Source organism: Pinus tabuliformis, chromosome X (assembly GCF_031772625.1).
Source record: "Pinus tabuliformis cultivar Carrire ecotype Pingquan chromosome X, CPIR1, whole genome shotgun sequence".
Taxonomy (NCBI): Eukaryota; Viridiplantae; Streptophyta; class Pinopsida; order Pinales; family Pinaceae; genus Pinus; species Pinus tabuliformis.
The window spans coordinates 1,274,168,995-1,274,189,475 of NC_142308.1; the positions used below are offsets into that span (position 1 = coordinate 1,274,168,995).

General features: G+C 37.0%; 1 protein-coding gene across 1 annotated transcript in view; it reads right to left on the reverse strand.

Moving 5' to 3' along the window:
• Nucleotides 1-919: 919 nt before the first annotated feature.
• Nucleotides 920-20,481, reverse strand: part of LOC149144640 (CBS domain-containing protein CBSCBSPB3-like) — a 63,629-nt gene continuing 44,067 nt past the window's right edge. Inside the window, exons 10-14 of the mRNA XM_089452996.1 lie at nt 5,113-5,222; nt 4,847-4,977; nt 4,636-4,721; nt 4,421-4,510; nt 920-1,287 (exon numbers count right to left, since the gene is read on the reverse strand). Coding sequence (XP_089309122.1) covers nt 1,102-1,287; nt 4,421-4,510; nt 4,636-4,721; nt 4,847-4,977; nt 5,113-5,222 — 603 coding nt within the window. The 3' untranslated portion in view covers nt 920-1,101. The remainder of the gene's footprint in view (nt 1,288-4,420; nt 4,511-4,635; nt 4,722-4,846; nt 4,978-5,112; nt 5,223-20,481) is intronic.

Here is a 20,481-nt window from a genome sequence, read left to right on the forward strand (position 1 = left end):
ACCCATTCTTTCATCTTTACCCTATTTTTCCCCTTACATTTCATCTTTACTGTATAGATTTTTAATAGTCAATGCTGTTTAATTTATTCTTAAATAAAAATTCAATTCAGACATTCACTTACTGAAAATAAATTATTCAGGAAAGAAAAACATTGTCACTTGTATAGTTTTGCATTTATAGAAAAAGCCATGAATTAGTTTGCTGACTTCATGAACATGGACATATTTTAAAAAATGCTTCTAAATTTTATCATGTCTCTTAACAGCAATGTAAGAGAATGTGTATAGCTTTTATTTTAAGGGGAAAACCTAGAAGTAGTTTGCTCTTGGTCTTATAAATACTGGATTTACATGGACATATTGCTTCTGATATTTGTATTTTCACACTTTAGGATAACTTGAGGTGGAGGATTTAATTCTAAAGACAGGCATAGAATTTCACAATTACATTCATTTTGCACCTTACTACAGGAATACCTTTTGCACCCATATGATGTGTGTAGTTGGCCCTTATGAAAAGATACTTTGCCATGACTTTGCAGAGCAGTGTCGTATTAATTTGCTTCCAATAACGAAAAGCAACCCAAACCTTCTGACTCTTATTCTATCATCAAATACCAAATTTGCACAGGAACAGGTGAGAATAATGGTCAAAATTTTTGAAATACATGAAAGAATCTCATATTTACAGCATTGTCAGTAACCGATATTGAATGAAAGGGTGAGCTGGGGAAAGGGAGGCGTTGAGTAGTTGAGCATGTTTGAGGACAAATTTATACAGGATTATCACAGCACAGTTCTACAGAAGCATGACAAAATACCACAAAGGCCAGCCATCTATATCTCAAGTACACTACAATTAAAGGCTGCCTTGTAGGTTTTACTAAAATTTAAATGAGATAGCTTAATCCACATCTGGTTGAACCCTGAAACAGATCTACTATTTCCTTAACTAATATCTAGAAATAATTAAGTGGTCACTGTAAACCAAAGCATCCACCTTCCTTGATATACTTTAAAGTGTCAATATTAAATTGATCAACTGTAAACCAAAGCATCTACCTTCCTTGAGATCCTGTAAGCCAATCGTGTTTAGTTCTTTTACTTGGATGATCTTTTCAAATATACCAAGATACTAACACCTGCCAACAAAGCCACTCCTACAACAACTGTCCTGTATGATGAAGACCGGTCATGCCTTTGTGCAAGATCCAACTCAACAGAATCTGTAGACGTAACTGTCTTCTTATCCTCTGGAACCGGGCTATCAACATGCAATTTCAGTCCCTGAAACCATCGACTATTTAGACAATGTGACAATAGAACGCAGTAACATTTATCATAGAGAGAGAATATATAGGAAACTATGAACAGAAAAGTAATCCAGCATGCATGAAAGCCCAAACATATTAATAATTAGGCCAATAATTACAAGTTTCAAGCTGTCAGATGGTTATATTGGCAAGGTATTTCTCCGCTCTCCATGCAACATGATTGTCTGTAATTTCTGAAATTATATGCATTATTAATTTTCGTCTTACAGTGTCATCATAATCTGAGATGGCAAACAATACATGGTCAGTTTGCTAGTATTAACAGACACTCAAGTTTATGCCTTGAGATTGTTAGAATAGTAGATGTTAGAAGTTTGATGTTGCAGCCTTATGATTACGTTTATCGTAAGTAATAACAAACAGCCAAGACTCAAAATAATGTTTAGTATTAGAAAAAAGAAAACAATTGTCAAATGACGTTCGAAGTGAAAGGCCATGAATCAATAATCAGGCCTTTCCATGCTACTGTATCCACAAGGAAGATTTTGGATTCATCATCTTGGTACAAATTGTTTGAGCACATCTCTGCATGTGTGTTTGATCTTGCTCTGTTGTCGGGAAGCTGCTGTGCAGTTGGATTTCAATAGTACAAAAGCAGATTATTGTAACATTGTGACAAGTAGGAGAAATCCAAGAGAGAAATTAAGCGGTAAACAGTTTTTAAGTTCTGTCTGAGTGTCAAAATTCCTTACGCCCTTTATAAGATTTTTAAATTTTGGTTGTGCTGATGAGAGTTTTGTGGAGTCTACTGTGATATGTTTTGTACAAATAATCTCTTTGATGATATGGCAGACTCAATTATACGTGCGCATGCTTTTGTCCTGTAGCAATTTGTTTAGCTGTAGCTATGAAAATTTATTTTGAGGGAAGACCATGATAAATGACAATGAATTGCTCAACTTTTGACAGCATGAGTTACAGCATTTATGAGATATTTGTAGTGAAGAAAGTTGTCTGCAGATCTGTTGGATTGTTGAGTAATAAATGGTGGAAACTCTCATCATTGGGTTAATGTCATAGCATCCTCCCTCACTCAGGACCAAACATCACTGGCAGTATTGATGTCCTGCATAGTGGGCCACCACTGATTTGTTATTATCCATATATGTGTGCAATTGCAAGCTATCTTACTATAGCAGCAAATTCCTATGATGCACCACCAAGATAAGCGACTCATTGACTTGTTCATGATTACCCTTAGTAGCATCCTACCACTCTCTCCTGCTTTAGCCACCTTTTTCCATTTACATACACTGTTGTTTTTGTTTTCTGCATTACCCTTGGTAGCATCCTACCACTCTCTCCTGCTTTAGCCACCTTTTTCCATTTACATACACTGTTGTTTTTGTTTTCTGCAAAGGCACGGCCTCCTATAGATGTAACCTGTCCATCCCACACATAGACCATTTGCCCTTGCGGACATTTCAGAAAATCTGTCCTATTCTATTCCTCATCAACCTGATTTTAAGTCAGGGTGGGTGGATGTTCGGGGAGATACATGTGAGAATTTCAAGCTACTAAGCAACATTTCATAATTTTATTGTTGCACAGATTCATTACAAGCCAAATGATAAATCATCTTTTAATGGTGTAGCAGCATTATCGTGGAGTGTTTGGAACAGTCACAGTTGCTCTTGGCATCTCTGTTGGTGGAAAGAGCAATCAATGGCAACTTTTTCATTGGCTGATTAAGTCCTACCACACTTGAAAAATGAATCTTGTGTTCATCAAATTTGGGAGAAGTTGAAGTCGATGTATCAGACAAGCATGACCCAAGGCCTGCACCTAATGAATCAACTTGAAGACTGTTTAAGACACTTCAATGAGACTCCATCTCACTAGGTTGAAATATTTCTGGAACCAGCTTGTCACAGGGGTGGAGATGCCAGAAAGAGAACTAATCACTGAAGCTGAATATTCCGCAAAAGTCTTACAGGAGGTTTTATACCCACCTTGAATATCTCAACAATGACAAGATATGCGCTCTTTAATTACGTGAATGATCTCTCATTGAAGAACGATATGAATTTGAGATTTCAAGTGAAAGAAAATTTTGACAATGTGCCTGCAGAAAAATCGAGGGTGAAGGCATGACGAAAAGACGAGAAATGACAAAAAAGGAAGAGAAAAAAGCAGCAAATGAAAATCTTCTCTGAAGACATGCCATTATTTTGGCAAACCTGCACATTTATGGAGACTTGCAAGAAAAGAAGAGGAGACATGGCATGTGACCAAATTCACATCACAGCAATTTTGCAGAAGAGAAAGAAGATGAGGATGGAGAGAATTATTTTTTTTTGAGCAGAGAAGAGGAAACATCAATGAGCTTACTTTCAATCGTTACTAGTGTTAGATTTCAGTTTCGTGTGCCTTTTGGTTAAAGTAACTTCCATAAGGAAAGGAAATTTCCCTGGTGAAAAATAAATTTCAGTGATGCTTTTCCTGTGTATTTGCAATTTTTAGGCATGATTTTTCTATCATGTAGACTAACGAAGGCCATTGAAGATGATTTACTTCTGTGAGAACCTGATATGGGCATCATCTTTCGGCTCCCTGTTTTGGGTCTCATTGCTGCCTATCCAGAATTTAGATCTTAAACCAGAGGAACAATTAACTAATTCTTATATTTCAAGAAACTTGATCTTTTTTTATTTATCGCATGCATACCCAAATATATCCCCAGATCTCAAATGTTTGTTATAGGAGACATCTCCAATACATTGTGATGAATAAAAAACATAATGCCATAAGTGATTTGACAAGTAAAAATACAGCAGTTAAAAAGAACAGTAGACCAGATTACCATGGTTACTGAGTCACAAGCCCTACATTAATTATTTCATAGCAACAAGCGAACATTAAGAGAACAGTAAGGGGGACAGCAGTAGGCAATATTGATATAAAGTGAGACCCTAACCCCTATATAAACAAAACAATACTACCTCGATAGAAGTACGACTAGAATTGTGCTGGATGATACAATTAAATCCTTAAAGTAGCAAGGTTTCATATGTACTACATTCATGCAACGCACAGCTTTTATATCTTATCGAATACTAACTGCCTTTTTGGAGAGCAGACAATACCTTCAAACCTGCTTGCCTGGCATGATTTACAGCTGCAACAAGGTCACCATCAGTGGAGAGTAAGACCTTATCACCTTCATCATCTTCATACTGCCACCATAAAGCATCAAATAAAATTGCATGTAAATATATCATGTTGAAAATTTAATGTTCTAATACATAAGATTTGGTCACTATCAAGAAGCTTTCTAAAATTAAATTTAGTAACTAAGTACCAAAATCTGAGGTGGCCGGAGTTGATCAATATCATCTCCTATTCGTTGAACAACAGCAGAAGCAAGCTCTGTCAAGCTCTCAAATCCTATCACCAAAACAACATTAGACATCAGTATCTATTTTGTATCATCCTTTTACAAAAGTAGTCTCAACTTCCAGAACCCGAATGATAATCAATAGAAGTGTAATTCTATGAAGTTCAGTTCATACCACAGTTGAATCGATGAATGCGCCCCTTAGAATCGCGCAACTTAAAATCAAATGTATTCGCAAGACCTAACAATGGATATCCTGATTTTACTGATTCTATACCATCAACTGACTGCCTTGGAGAGAAATCACTGCACACCAATATAACAAGCATGGTATTGCCAAATAAAGCTTAACCCGTTGATAAAGCCCCGTCTGTCAAGTAATCAGTAAACCTCTGAAGTCCAACTTCACAGTCATAGCATAAAATCTATATCTAATTATACCTGTGACCATCCTCATCAATCTCCTGTGGCTCTAATGTCAGAGTCGAATCCCAGAATTTCTGCATCATTGTGCTTGCTGTGTCACTTGCAGCACAGCTTGAACCTCCCACCTTCAAATAGACAACCAGTTTGTTAAGGAGCCTCGTGTAGATAAAGCACAATTTACATACAATGGAATGCTTACAGCAATATCTGTGTTAGCTTCATTTTAGCAATGATGAATAATGTATGAAAACTGTAATAAGTGCACTTACGCATGTAAATTATCACTCTTAGAATCTAGACACACTACTGACCATGCTCTTTCCGCAAACAATCGAAAGTAATGATAAGGTCAAGTTTCAAGCAGTTAAATATCTCTTATAAGCCTAAGCGGTATAAGGCTGCAGGAGCAAGCATGCATAATTGTTGCAGAAGTATTTTTACTGAAACTCTTAGCAACCTTTTCACAGCTTGTCTAAACAGTTGGTACATATTTCAAGGATTTCAAACCATAAACTGTACAAGTTCAAAGGAAAGTTGTTCAGCTGAATAAAACTATCACAGACAAGATTATCCAGAAGAAAATGAACTATTAGCTGTTGAAGGAAAGATATAAAATAGAAAAATGTAAAATCAGAAAGGCAACCAACAAGATTCTGCATCCACAGGATCTATCCAAATTGGTCATCCAGATCCAGTTGCAACATGATAACAAATGGCAGCTATGTAAGAATTAAAATTTAATAACAATATTTCTTGCGAGACAACAATCAGAACCATAATGGTATATGCCAATATTCGGTTGCAAGGATGCCTTGTCAGGGAAAATGATGAAGTCAACTGCACTGAAATCTCTTAAACTAAATGTGCTATCCATAACGAAATAACCAAAAAAGAAAGCATAGTATTGTTCAAAACTTTGGTAAGATTTGCTTCAACTCATCCGAAATATCATGCATGACGTTCATTACTTTTCACTTCTTTCTGCATACAGTCATACCCTCTTCATCCAACATTGCATATGTAGCTGATGACATTGTTTTCAATCCTCCCAAATGTTATATGTAACCAGCCTAGATCCATCTTAACTCTGGATCTACCAAGTGCCGAGAGGACTCAAATCTCTTTTCACTTTAAAAGAGGTTTGCATCTCAAGAAATTTGATCTCTCTCGGCGCTTGGTAGATCCGGAGTTAAGATGGATCTAGTGTGGTTTAATTATTAATTATAATTCTAAAAATTAATATTAATATTAATTTATGTTTTTTATTTTATTTTATTAATTTCATTTTTATTTTATTTTTACCAAGTCAAAATGTTAAAGATTATAACATCTCTACCATATTGGGATCAAATGTTTACATAGGAGTTAAGTTTACTTATGAACCTCAAATATAAAGAATTTTTTAAATAAAAAGTGGATCGGGTGAGAGGATAAAATATAATATTATAGTATTACATGTTACCCACTATTTATTACCACCCCCACCCAATAAAAAGTGGACAAGGGTGGGGGAAAATACTAATTAAAATGTAATATTATTACATTTTACCTAATATTTCCCATCACCCCCAGCCTAAATATTACATTTTACTCAATATTTCCCCTCACCCCTGCTAATTTTATAATTGTGTTTTGTTTACTTTCAAACTTCAAATATAAAAAACCAAATAACAAAACAAACAAACAAAAAATAAAAATAAAATAAAATTTACAATAAGTGGACCAATTGAGGGAATTATTGGGTCAAATGTAATATTATAGTATTATATTTTACCCAATATAAACTAGTAAAAAGTGGATGGAGGTAGGCAGAAATATTAGATAAAATGTAATAATTACATTTTACCTAATATTTCCCCCACCTCCTCCCCTCACCCCAGCTCACTTTCATAGTTAAGCTTATTCATTTCTAAACTTACCATCCTAGATATATCAGAGCTCTATAGAATCATTATTACGCATAAATTAAGAGAATATATTACAGATATTATATTAAAGTGATTAACAAAGACACAATTAAAATGAAGAAGCAGCTATTGTTCTATACGCATATATACACATTATGTATTCATACATTCAACAATAGAAACAAAGCATACAAATGGCCATAGGGCCACCGAACAGATCCATACAAATGCCCAGTGTGAACATATCCATAAAAAAGTTTTACCTTTAAAGGCTACATGGATTCAACCCCATCATTTTCAACAGCTAATTATGTATCTAAATATAACATCAAACTAAGATGGATCTAGGCTAGTTTAATTTCCCCTTAAATAGGTTATATTCCGCATGAATACCATGTGTCAATACCATGGATTCTTAATACCATGGGTCATTTATATTTTTTTATTATTTGATTTTTATAAGGTTATTTTTATTTTGTTTTCATGAGTTAAATTGTTTACATTACATTACATTATGTTACACATCTCTACCATATTTTTATTTTTATTTTTATTTTATGTTTACCAACTCAAAATGTTTACATGACATTACATTATGTTACACATATCTAGCATACTAAGCTGGAGATCACCTCTCAACCCAATAAAAAATGAATAATTTTATTAAAAAAATAAAAAATATTATATTCAAAATCTAAAGTCCAAAAACTGCGAATGCCAAATTAACTATTCTGCTTTAATTATTAATTTATTTTATTTATTTTTATTTTTATTTTTAAGTAATTTGACAGAGTCAAAATGTTAAACAGGACAAGACAACATGGGACGGGACATTACATCGGTGCAATAACTAATACATAAAAATACTCCATGTAAGATCATATCTAGGACAGTGATGGATGCCTCCTACACTAGGTCTTGATCTCTATCCTGCTTTTCACTGATGATTTGGTATTCCAGAGGGGCTGCAAAGACAACTAGATGCTTTGGCACTTTTTCGTGATATTCAACGTTTGACAGTCAAGCTAGGTAAAACCAAGGTGATGATCTTCAATGCATTGCACAAGACTCTAGTAGACCACCATTTCTTTTTCACGGGAATGCAAATTCAGGTCACCAGCACTTCCACTTAGGGCCTCACTTTTGTCTTCCACATGCATGTCGAACTCGCATAAACCAAGGTTATGGATCCTTAGTTGCTCTTGAGAGACAATGTTTCCTTCATTGTTTTCAAGACATTCCATCCAAGCTATCTTTTATGGATTCCCTCATTTGGCCTACAGTCCTCAATAGCCTAGAGGTTTGGGAACTCTTACCCACATAGGAGACTCCTTGGACAGCCAAAGAGCCAACAGCCCTATATGATTAGCACATAACATGATACCAAGATACTCCACTTCTTGCTTTGGTCAGATTACTCTCTCCCATCCAACATTCCTTCTTGAAGGAAGCTGGGTCATTCACTGGTAGGTACTTGAACCATTTTTGCAATCATGTGCTTTTACTTAATGTCATTTCCATACTAATATATGGATCAAAGGGCAAACTAGACAATTCACCAATCAATGACTATATTTGTATTCCCTCTCTTCACCTAGAAGGTTAGTCTTTGACCCTAGTCAAGTGGGGCCTCCTCTAAGGCCTTAGGGTTTTAGGAAGGACACTATTGGGGGGGCCTTGATTGAAGTAGCATGTCCAAGATATGCCATACTTACCACTTTCCATCTTTTCGCTTATTCATCTCCATTTTTCAGGTTGGTGGTCATTGGCCATTCGGATTGACACCCTTTCAGCCTCATCCTTGAGTCTAGGCCTCAAAAACTTTGCCTTGGAGGTTGATGCAGCTAAAAAAGAAAGATAAAAGCATAAGAAAGCCGAAATGAAAGAAAAAGATAAAATGCAAAATAAGGTCGGGAGATTTGATTAGCACATGGGCAAAATCCTAGCATGAGCTCTACCCTTGCTCATTAGCCATCACCTAATTCCTCAAGCACATGATGCTTCATCCATAAAAACGAACTCTTGTATTGTCCCAACCCTGATGAGTGATAAACTAGCTAATCCTTAAGGGGTAATGTAAAATTTCAAAAGCAAGCTTGGGCTCCTAAGCTATGCACCCAAATAAAGATAAATCATAAACAGGTAAAAAGCACACTAGAGGGGTGGAAAAAGGAGGTCAAGGAAAAGGGTAACTCATGCCTCCACGATTGCTCCCTCCTTACATTCATACACTCAGGAGACCTCCATTAGTTGGTCACATGGTTATGACACCTACCCCTGAAAACTTTCCCACTCCGCAACCACCATTCTCACACGCACGTATGGATTGACGGGTCAACTTGGGACATGTCACTTCCCCTCGAAGACTAGAAACACCTAATAGAGTTATTCATCTAACCATCCCTAACATAAGGAGGTAACCTATTTCCGAGACCTAGTCTAATTACACATTTGAAGGTGAGCTTTGTGTGAACTATTATTGTGCCCCTAACATTATGTATGGTACACTATGAAGTATTTATGGTTATTGTCCTTAATGATTGATCATTTCACTTGATCTTGGGAGTGTTTTGTTAGGTGGTATTGTCAAAGCAGCAAAGGCCTCTGGAGAGATGATTATCACTCCACATCCAATAACATACCAAAGGTTGTTTTACCCATTCCAAAGAGCAAATATGACGTTGTTGATGTGGTGTTTCCCACCTAGAGCAGAGCGTTGGGCTATATGATGGTTACACATGGTACTTGACATTTTGAAGAGCCGCCAGATGCCGAAACGATGAACCAGTGAGGCTTCGTGTTGGACTTATTAATGAAGTGCCTAGATGGACTTAACACACACCCAAGATGGACTTAACACACACCCAAGATGGCCTTAACATTGTTTGATGGGTGTTGCTTGTTTCGGGACCCATATGATCATGGTTATACTTGAGACGACAAGGGAGGGCTTGCACATCAATATTTGACTCATTGCTTAAGAACAACATTGCCACATCACCCCTTTCCCTTTCGAGGGTGACGTAAGGCACCTTGGTTTGGAGGCATACCCATGGACTTTGAGCTATGTTTTGGAGTACAGTGCACTCATTGGCCTATTTCTCACTGTGGCATGTTGAGCTCCTTTGGAGGATGACATCATAGTAAATGAGGCTTTAATCCCATGTGTGTGGTTGTGTGTGGCATCTTTTGGCACTATTAGTTATGTTTTTGAGCTATTATGAAGTTGGCTTGTAACCTCACACTTGTTGAACACTCAAATAAGCTTGTAATAGAGATTTTACTTCTAATTTTGTAAAAATAAGGGTTGTAAGCCTCATATAAGTAGAGGCTCCCTTTATTTCATTTCATCATCAAACATTTTATCACTCTTCTCTCTAATAATGTGAATCAGTGTCGTTCATTCGACTTGGGCGAAATGTGATCTTTTTATGATGTAAGTGTCTCTTAGAGACAGTTTTTTGCATGTAGATGTTTTCCTGGAATCGAAAGAAGTGCTTCTTTGGAAATCTTTAAAGTTTTAATGTTTTATCTTCTATATTTTTCATATTGTGTTTGTGTTAGTAGGGTTACTATTTCGTGCCATGAATAAATGATGAATCTATGTTGAAATATTGCTTCATTACAACATGCAAAATTGTGCTCTTTGAAACCTATAGTGAAACTTTGATTGTATATTCCTTGAATATAATTTTTCCCTCATAATGCAAATCGTTGGGGTATCCATCTGATGTACCAAACATCATCCCCTTACTTCATCAAGGTTGTTCTCAAAAATTTAGCCCTAAAAAACCCCATTAAACCATTTTAAACAAGGCACTAATCATATTATTGTGCTGATCAACCCACTTTATTTATTAAATTTCTTCTTTTTTTCCTTGTTCCTAGACGTCTAGGGTTAGCCGCTAGGGTTTTTGGGTAAAATGTTGCATAAAAAGTACATTTTTGTTGATGTTTATGGTTCATAAATTAGGAATTGCATCAATAAATTACATAAAAGCAAAATCTAGCATTGTTGCATGGTTAATCCTTCCCTTTTAGGACTAACAACATCCTCATTTGTTGTTTATGAATGTTTTTTAAACCATAAATTCCCATTGAGTAACCTAACCCTAGGTGTTTATTGGAAAGTCTTAATTCCCTTTCATTGATTATCCTTAAAAGGCCTTTTCTTTGGTTGTTATATGACATTGTGCATTCTATCATGGAAAATTAATAAAACCCCAACTTATAACAGCCATACCAATGGTCTAGTAATAGAGTACTTGCACTATAATATACAATATTTAAGCCTTTCTATGTTTTGTTGGTACTTTGTTCCATATTAGAGACCTCATATCCATCACCTTGAACCATAGTATTATAATATCCTTTAGTTAATCTAGTGAAGCCTTCTGTGTGGTTAAATAGCACTAAAGAGCAAGAGAAAGGTTGTTAAGGTGATAGTAAAAACCCTTTCTCTTGTTGCCATAAGGTCTGGTTTTGTTGCATTAGGCTTGCAAGATTTTGCAACAAGGACCTTGTCTATTATAAGCCAATTGGGCTTTCAATTGAGAGCGTATAAACCCTTTTCCTTCAATGCATTATCACATGCAAATAGACAATGCCTTAACACATCATCCTTCTAGAGTTTGGTGCTCACCCCTTTCAGCTCGAGACTATTTTCTTCCTTGTTTCACTTCAAAAACACATTTGGACTTTCGCCGATACAACACTAAGTCAAGACCAATACCCATACCTGGCTTATTGCTCATAAGAGTCCATTACCTTATCTCACCCTCGTGGTTGCATCAAGTGTTGGTATGCAGAACCTTTTGGAGTTCGTTGGTATTTCAACAAACCGATTTCCTCCTTACAAATACTCCATGGATGCACCTATCCACCTCCAATAGACTGAACAAGAGTTGAACAAGATCCTTTGGGATGACATATAAGATAGTTTGTACAAGTCACTTGGATAGACCCTCAAGGTGAGTTATCTTTGAAGATGGCAAGTCACTTGGATAGACCCTCAAGGTGAGTTATCTTTGAAGATGGCTACCATGTTGAACACTTCATAGACGTGAGGAACAAACTCATTATCCAAACCCCATACACTTATCGTCATTGGACGCACTTTCTTTGCGTTCCCATAGGCCAATTCTGAGTGGGCTCACACAGAGTTCAAGTTAAGACAAATCACCTCACCGTACAACAAGAGAGGATTTATTCATTGCGCTATCTTCGTGAAGTTGAGACAAAGGAGCACTTCATATTTTGTTGCCCTATTTATTATGAGATCCACAAAAGATTACATTGTCTATTCTAGGGGATCCAAATCCTATCCAGTTTCTTCTAGTACTTAAGACTAGAAATGCCTATCCCTTTACATGCAGGACGATCTCAAACTTGGATAGACCCTCAAGGTGAGTTATCTTTGAAGATGGCTACCATGTTGAACACTTCATAGACGTGAGGAACGAACTCATTATCCAAACCCCATACACTTATCGTCATTGGACGCACTCTCTTTGCGTTCCCCTAGGCCAATTCTGAGTGGGCTCACACAGACTTCAATTTAAGACAAATCACCTCACCGTACAACAAGAGAGGATTTATTCATTGCGCTATCTTCTTGAAGTTGAGACAAAGGAGCACTTCATATTTTGTTGCCCTATTTATTATGAGATCCACAAAAGATTACATTGTCTATTCTACGGGATCCAAATCCTATCCAGTTTCTTCTAGTACTTAAGACTAGAAATGCCTAGCCCTTTACATGCAGGACGATCTCAAACTTGGATAGACCCTCAAGGTGAGTTATCTTTGAAGATGGCTACCATGTTGAACACTTCATAGACGTGAGGAACGAACTCATTATCCAAACCCCATACACTTATCATCATTGGATGCACTCTCTTTGCGTTCCCCTAGGCCAATTCTGAGTGGGCTCACACAGACTTCAAGTTAAGACAAATCACCTCACCATACAACAAGAGAGGATTTATTCATTGCGCTATCTTCGTGAAGTTGAGACAAAGGAGCACTTCATATTTTGTTGCCCTATTTATTATGAGATCCACAAAAGATTACATTGTCTATTCTAGGGGATCCAAATCCTATCCAGTTTCTTCTAGTACTTAAGACTAGAAATGCCTAGCCCTTTACATGCAGGACGATCTCAAACTTGGATAGACCCTCAAGGTGAGTTATCTTTGAAGATGGCTACCATGTTGAACACTTCATAGACGTGAGGAACGAACTCATTATCCAAACCCCATACACTTATCGTCATTGGACGCACTCTCTTTGCGTTCCCCTAGGCCAATTCTGAGTGGGTTCACACAAACTTCAAGTTAAGACAAATCACCTCACCGCACAACAAGAGAGGATTTATTCATTGCGCTATCTTCGTGAAGTTGAGACAAAGGAGCACTTCATATTTTGTTGCCCTATTTATTATGAGATCCACAAAAGATTACATTGTCTATTCTAGGGGATCCAAATCCTATCCAGTTTCTTCTAGTACTTAAGACTAGAAATGCCTAGCCCTTTACATGCAGGACAATCTCAAACTTGGATAGACCCTCAAGGTGAGTTATCTTTGAAGATGGCTACCATGTTGAACACTTCATAGACGTGAGGAACGAACTCATTATCCAAACCCCATACACTTATCGTCATTGGACGCACTCTCTTTGCGTTCCCCTAGAGTGGGCTCACACAGACTTCAAGTTAAGACAAATCACCTCACCGTACAACAAGAGAGGATTTATTCATTGCGCTATCTTCTTGAAGTTGAGACAAAGGAGCACTTCATATTTTGTTGCCCTATTTATTATGAGATCCACAAAAGATTACATTGTCTATTCTACGGGATCCAAATCCTATCCAGTTTCTTCTAGTACTTAAGACTAGAAATGCCTAGCCCTTTACATGCAGGACGATCTCAAACTTGGATAGACCCTCAAGGTGAGTTATCTTTGAAGATGGCTACCATGTTGAACACTTCATAGACGTGAGGAACGAACTCATTATCCAAACCCCATACACTTATCGTCATTGGACGCACTCTCTTTGCGTTCCCCTAGGCCAATTCTGAGTGGGCTCACACAAACTTCAAGTTAAGACAAATCACCTCACCGTACAACAAGGGAGGATTTATTCATTGCGCTATCGTCGTGAAGTTGAGACAAAGGAGCACTTCATATTTTGTTGCCCTATTTATTATGAGAACCACAAAAGATTACATTGTCTATTCTAGGGGATCCAAATCCTATCCAGTTTCTTCTAGTACTTAAGACTAGAAATGCCTAGCCCTTTACATGCAGGACGATCTCATGCCCATTTTCTCTGACCTCCTACACTGGATCCCACTTAGTAGAATATTTCCTTGTTTTCAATGCTCCCATCAACTAGGGGCACCAAGAGACAAACTAATCGCAACATGGTTTCTGACTCCAGATCAATGCGTACACAAGGGCCCATCCCCTCTCCCCATCTATTGCTATGTGAAATCTCTTATTTACAAGCAAATGAAACCACCTAGACATTGTTATAAACATAAAAAAGCATAGATATATATAAAAATATAACTAATAATAATAATAATTAATTAATGTGAAGACATTATAATGAAAAGATGTATCTTATCAAAAAGACATGTCTATTAATAAAAGGGCACTCCTTTCTAGTATTTATAATGAGGCCCTCATTTGTAATATCATATAATTTTTATATTATTTATTTATCCTAAATGGATATCTTTGTATTCCAAATAATTTTGAAATTCAATTTGTGAACCATATTTGATTGTCACATTTGGTATTAGAGCTTTGTTTGTTTGATCTAAATTGGCCACATAAAATTCTTGGGGTCTCCCTACTCTACAAGTCCTTGACCACGATTAGGGCTTTTGGCCACTCTTATTCTTGTAATTAAGAAAGAAGAAATAAAAAGGTAAGGATCGTGGCTAAAATCATTGATATATAAAAAAAGGTTTCCAAGTACTATTAAGTGCATGTGAAAAAGTAAGAGGTGAGTTTTACTAGCATTTTTAAGAGTGTACAAAGAAGAAATATTATATAATTAATTTGTCATAAGTGGTTTACAAGCTCATGGTTTGGAAACCATGGTACTTTCAAAGTAAAGCAAAAAAAAAACAAAAATACAAATATCTCCTGAATAATAAGTTTTGAACTTTTATGTGGAGGAAATTATCCAATATATTTATTTAAAAAAATATCTATTATATGCCAAAAAGCTGAAGGAAATTATATATATATATATATATATATATATATAAAGGAAGTTTTGAGGTTAAAAAATAGTGTTTGAACTTTGGTAATTTATAAAGAATTATTTTAAAGAAGCTATTTAAGTTTCTAAATTACTAAACTATTAAGTAATATATATATATGGCAAGAACAGTGAAGGGAAGCATTTCAATTCAAACATTTTCAGAAGAAAAATAAGGTTATTATTTTAAAAGTTTTAGCATTATGACAGGACTTATGGGATCAATGACAGATGAAGAATTTGATAAACTTGTAGCAAAACTTGAGAAAAATAGCTTTTTTTATAATAAAGATAGTCAATTAGCACAAGAAAGATATATATATATATATATATATAGCAAGAAGGGAAGCATTTCAATTCAAACATCTTCAGAAGAAAATTATGGTTATTATTTTAAAAGTTTTAGCAATTATGACAAGACTTATGGGATCAATGACACATGAAGAATTTGATAAACTTGTAGCAAAACTTGAGAAAAATAGCTTTTTTGACAATAAAGATAGTCAATTAGCACAAGAAGAGACAAATGACAAAGGTAATTTAAAAAGGATTATTTTAAAGAAGCTATTTAAGTTCCTAAATTACTAAACTATCAAGTGATATATTATATATATAGCAAGAACAGTGAAGGGAAGCATTTCAATTCAAACATTTTCAAAAGAAAAATAAGGTTATTATTTTAAAAGTTTTAGCAATTATGACAAGACATATGGGATCAATGATACGTGAAGAATTTGATAAACTCGTAGCAAAACTTGAGCAAAATAGCTTTTTAGACATTAAAAATATAGTCAATTAGCACAAGAAGAGACAAATGACAAAAAGGAGCATGTGTCAAAGAAAACCAAACACCACTCCTACAAGACAACATAATCCAATGTACTCAAAAATTACAATTGGTAGATCATAGTATAACTCGAATAAAAAAATTAGGCAATGAATTAGCCAAACATCGACAAAACAAGAAGGAATCACAACAAAAGGATAAAGATCTCAAGGATATGTTTTAGAAGGAACTAATAAAAAAAGACAGAAATTCCTCGCTTAAAATATCATAGTCAAAAACTACTTGCACAAGTGAGGAAGTCCAAGGCTATGAAGCAAAATTATCAAAGATTAGAACAAGAAAAAGAAGGTATTGGGAAAAAATTCAAGAACCTCTCAGCAAAAGAAGAAAATCCTCACTTTAAGAGACTTAATGAAAATTTGCTAGAAGAAAATAGAACATTAAAAAATGAGAAACTTGAGTCTCAAAACATTAAAGATAAAGATCAAATAGAAAACAAAAGAACTTTCACGTCTCAAGAATGATAATCAAAATCTACATATACAAATTAAAAAGCTTAAAATGATAAGTAGTCATTGCAAAACAGAATATTGTTGATTTTTATAACTTGGGTGGGTACTTTGCACAGGCCTTGTGTCTAGGCAAGTTGTTGATGTAACTTTGCCTAAGTCTAACTTAGAAAAAACACATATTAGTATGTTATCTTATTGAGCTTATTGAGTTGATCTCAAGTAACACAAGATCTAATCTTGACCGTTAATCACTTTGAGATCAGGGTTAAAGTTAGGGATTTAGCTCAATGTATATTTATAAAAGAAAGGCTAAGGAGAAGGAGAAAACACACAACAGCAGCACAAGATTCAGAGAGAAATCTCAGTGAGTGGTGTGGTCCAAGGGAGTGTGGAGAGGTTCGAGATATAGATTTGCAAAAGAGATCAAACACCAATCTAAGGCAGATCTACTTGATCAGATCCAAGTTATTGTCTTGTGTATTTTCTCGGGCATTATCCCAAGAGGGGAGCCCATGTATGTTTGAATTTGTTAATTAAAAACTTGCTGGGCAGAATCTATGTGTATCATTGGGATTGAGATCATTATAATTGCATCCGCTAATTATTTTGTTAGGAACCTAGCTGTTTCTTAATGCAGTAAGGTTTTATGCTAAGGATTAAATGCAAGGTGTTGGGTTTTGAAAACTAACATGGTATTAGAGCTAGAACTTTAAAGAAAAACAATCTCAGAATCACAGGTGCCAGGTTCATATTAGATTGTTAGAGCTAAGTTCAGCCACAATGGTATGAGTAAAAAAATGGGGCCGTAGTAAATCGGTCAAACAACCGAATAGAATTTTTTTAGAAAGGGCCAACTTCTTTTTAGGCGACACATTAAAAAATAAAAATAAAAAAAGAGATTGCATGAGGGCTGACAAGCCTAATGGCCCACCCAACCACCAAAGAAGCTATAGTCGCCCAATCAGTCACAAAAATGCAAGGGTCAAGGGCGAACAAAGTCAAGTTAAAGGTTTGTCGAAAAGCTATTTGACAGAAGAACCATGCATGGAGGTTGACGTAGAGATTGTTGCAAAGGGTGTAAAGTAGCACTAGCAGCTAGAAAGGAGAGCCACTGCAGCCGTCGGCTAAAAACATAGTCGCCGATAGCAAAAGCCAGCACAGGGAAAGGCAAAGGTGTTGTCTTAAGGCAAACGAGCAACCACCAGGAACCGCAGATCGAGGTGGAGTGAGGTAAGCCAAGAATTGACGTGGTTGGCGGCATGTTCAACACGCTGATAGCAGCACCAGGGTTGCAAGGCGAGGAAGGAGGGTCTCAACAACTACAGCGAACAAAGGCAACGAGCATTAGGGAGCACAAGAAGGACCCAACAGGTAGTGACACAAGAATTGGGCGGCGAAGATCGGTGGCATAATGCAAAATCGAGCCACCATTATTGGAGGACACAATGGATAATAGTTTCAACAGAGGTCAAGAGCAACAGAGAGTCAGCTTGGGCCAAATGCAGAGACAGAGGTTATGGCAGCCAAGCAACTGCAGTGATCAACACAAGATGAAACACAACAGATCACTGGGGTGCTAACTAGTCGTAGTTGAAGTCAAGTCCAGTCGATGCAATGAACGGGGACAAAGGCGATCGAGGTGCAGGAAGAAAGTTGAGGAAGAAGTTATGGACCAAGCAGGGAAACACTGCAGTAGAGTGTTGTTTCCTGCCAAGTTAGTTAGGAGCCAAGAGGGCCATGACCGAGACATCGTAACCACTGTTGGGTGAGTCGTCAACACAACAAGAAGAACCAATAGCCAGCAAGGGCCACGGGGGCTGAGTGGACCATAACGCAGCAACCATCAAGGTCGTGGGACAAGGAAAAAAGGTCTAACAAAGAAGTGTCAATTGGATTGGTCATTGAGACAATGAAGTCGTTGTGGGGTTTGAGCAACTGTAGATAGTGTGAGGAGGAGCACAGGTATCTTCTTCAAGTGAAATTGTTTTTTGGCAAAGATTAATCAATTGGATAGAGATGGCTACCGGTCTTAGGTTTGAAGATCACTTGGATGGGTTGTCTAACTACAACATTTGGAAGGAGAGGATTGCATTGATGTTAGAGGAGAATGAAAACTGGGAGTTTGTATCACATACTCAGATTTGTCCTACCGATGCAACACTTTTGGCCACCCATAATAAGGACATGAAAGCCAAGAGGATTATCCTATATGGAGTGAAGGATCACAATATTCCTCATATATTCGAGAAGAAAACCGCCAAAGAAATGTGGGAGGCATTGACCAAGTTATACCAAAGTGAACCAAAACCAAAAAATGGTACTGAGAGAAACTCAAGCACACCAAGATGTCCAAAAATGAGATAGTTTCTTCTTATCTCACCCAAATTTCTCAGATACGAGATGAGCTTGTTGCAGTAGGGGAGACAGTTTCAAACTCAGAACTAGTAAGGAAAGCTTTGAACAAGTTCACATAGTGGTGGGGTGCCTTTGTTAAAGGAGCCATGGCACAAGAGAATCTCCCAACCTGGGATCGATTGTGGGATGACTTCACCCAAGAGGAGACTCGTGAGGAGGCTCTACATGGCAACCAAGTAAAAGGTGAAAGGGATGAGGAGAACATTGCTCTTTAAAGTCATGTAAGAAAAGGTAAGGGGACTATCAAATTGAACAAAGGAGAGGGAGGATCCTCTCATGATGCGAAGAAGAGGGACATGAGCAAAGTCAAGTGCTTTACATGTCACAAGCTAGGGCATTATGCGAGTCAATGTCTAAACAAAAAAAAAACAATAGGAAAACACAAGTTGTAGCATCAGCAAAGACTGAAAAGCTTGCAGCAAAATTTCAGGAGTTATCATTAGTGATTGTTTGTCTTTCTAGCACTAGTGTTAGAAGTGACCAGTTTCTGGACAGTGATGCATCTCGCCATATGATAGAAAGGAAGTGTAGAGGATGTTGATTTGTGTAGCTTGGGAGGTACTCCAAGCCCTAGGGTTCAGGGTTTGGAGGGCAAAGCACCACAAGGGCAGCTTGTGGGCTTGGAACCCAAGTATGGGGTTTTGCACCCATCGTTGTTTGGGTCAAAACTATGATGAATTTGAGCTTGGGAAAATTTGAGGTGATAGAGCTTGGCGAGCCGATTCCAACACTCCAAAGATCACTCAAATCAGAGCTCTAGAAACAAAGTTATGAATTTTTGAAGTTGACTAGTAATTATTGGTTTTCAAGTCATGTAGGCTTGATGTAAAATTCATCCAATAGATGGGTCTCTTCATGAATTCATGGAGCCCTCATTTTGTGTATAAATATGAGGTGTATTGGAGTCATTTAGGCATCCATCTCATTCAACATTCATCCAAGATAGCTCTAAAATTCAGATGCTCTAGCTACAACAAGAAAGGGTCAAGGGATAGTGTGAGGATAAGTCTGAATTGGAGGCTGAGGAGCAGCGTGGGAGAGGTCTGTTTGGAGGCCGAGTTTTGGGCATGATTGCAGACCTTCTAAGGGTTGTTTAAGGGCTAAAAAGACAGTTGTTCTAGGGCCGAGATGTTGGGCTGCTAGACCAAGGAGAAGAGGACATTACGCTATTGTGTCAAGGGCAACGTTGGGTTGATTTGAGGGAGGTCGAGAGCAACAACTTGTTATTGTGCTAGGTCGTGGACCATAGCCAACAACTAAGGTTGTTTCAAGGGCAGTGTTGGGTTAACAAAGCCTCCTTGAGGCAGCGTGGGTGTGGAGGAACCTATCCTTGGAGAACCGTAGCCCTTGAAGGATTTTGTTGTTGACTACATGGAGGGTTAAGGGCTAAAGTTTGTGCCCTAACCAAAGTTGCAGGAACAACAAACAACAGTGGAGGGCAGAAGCGTTTTGTGGAGGTGTGTTGGGTCAAGTGTTGACCAGATTG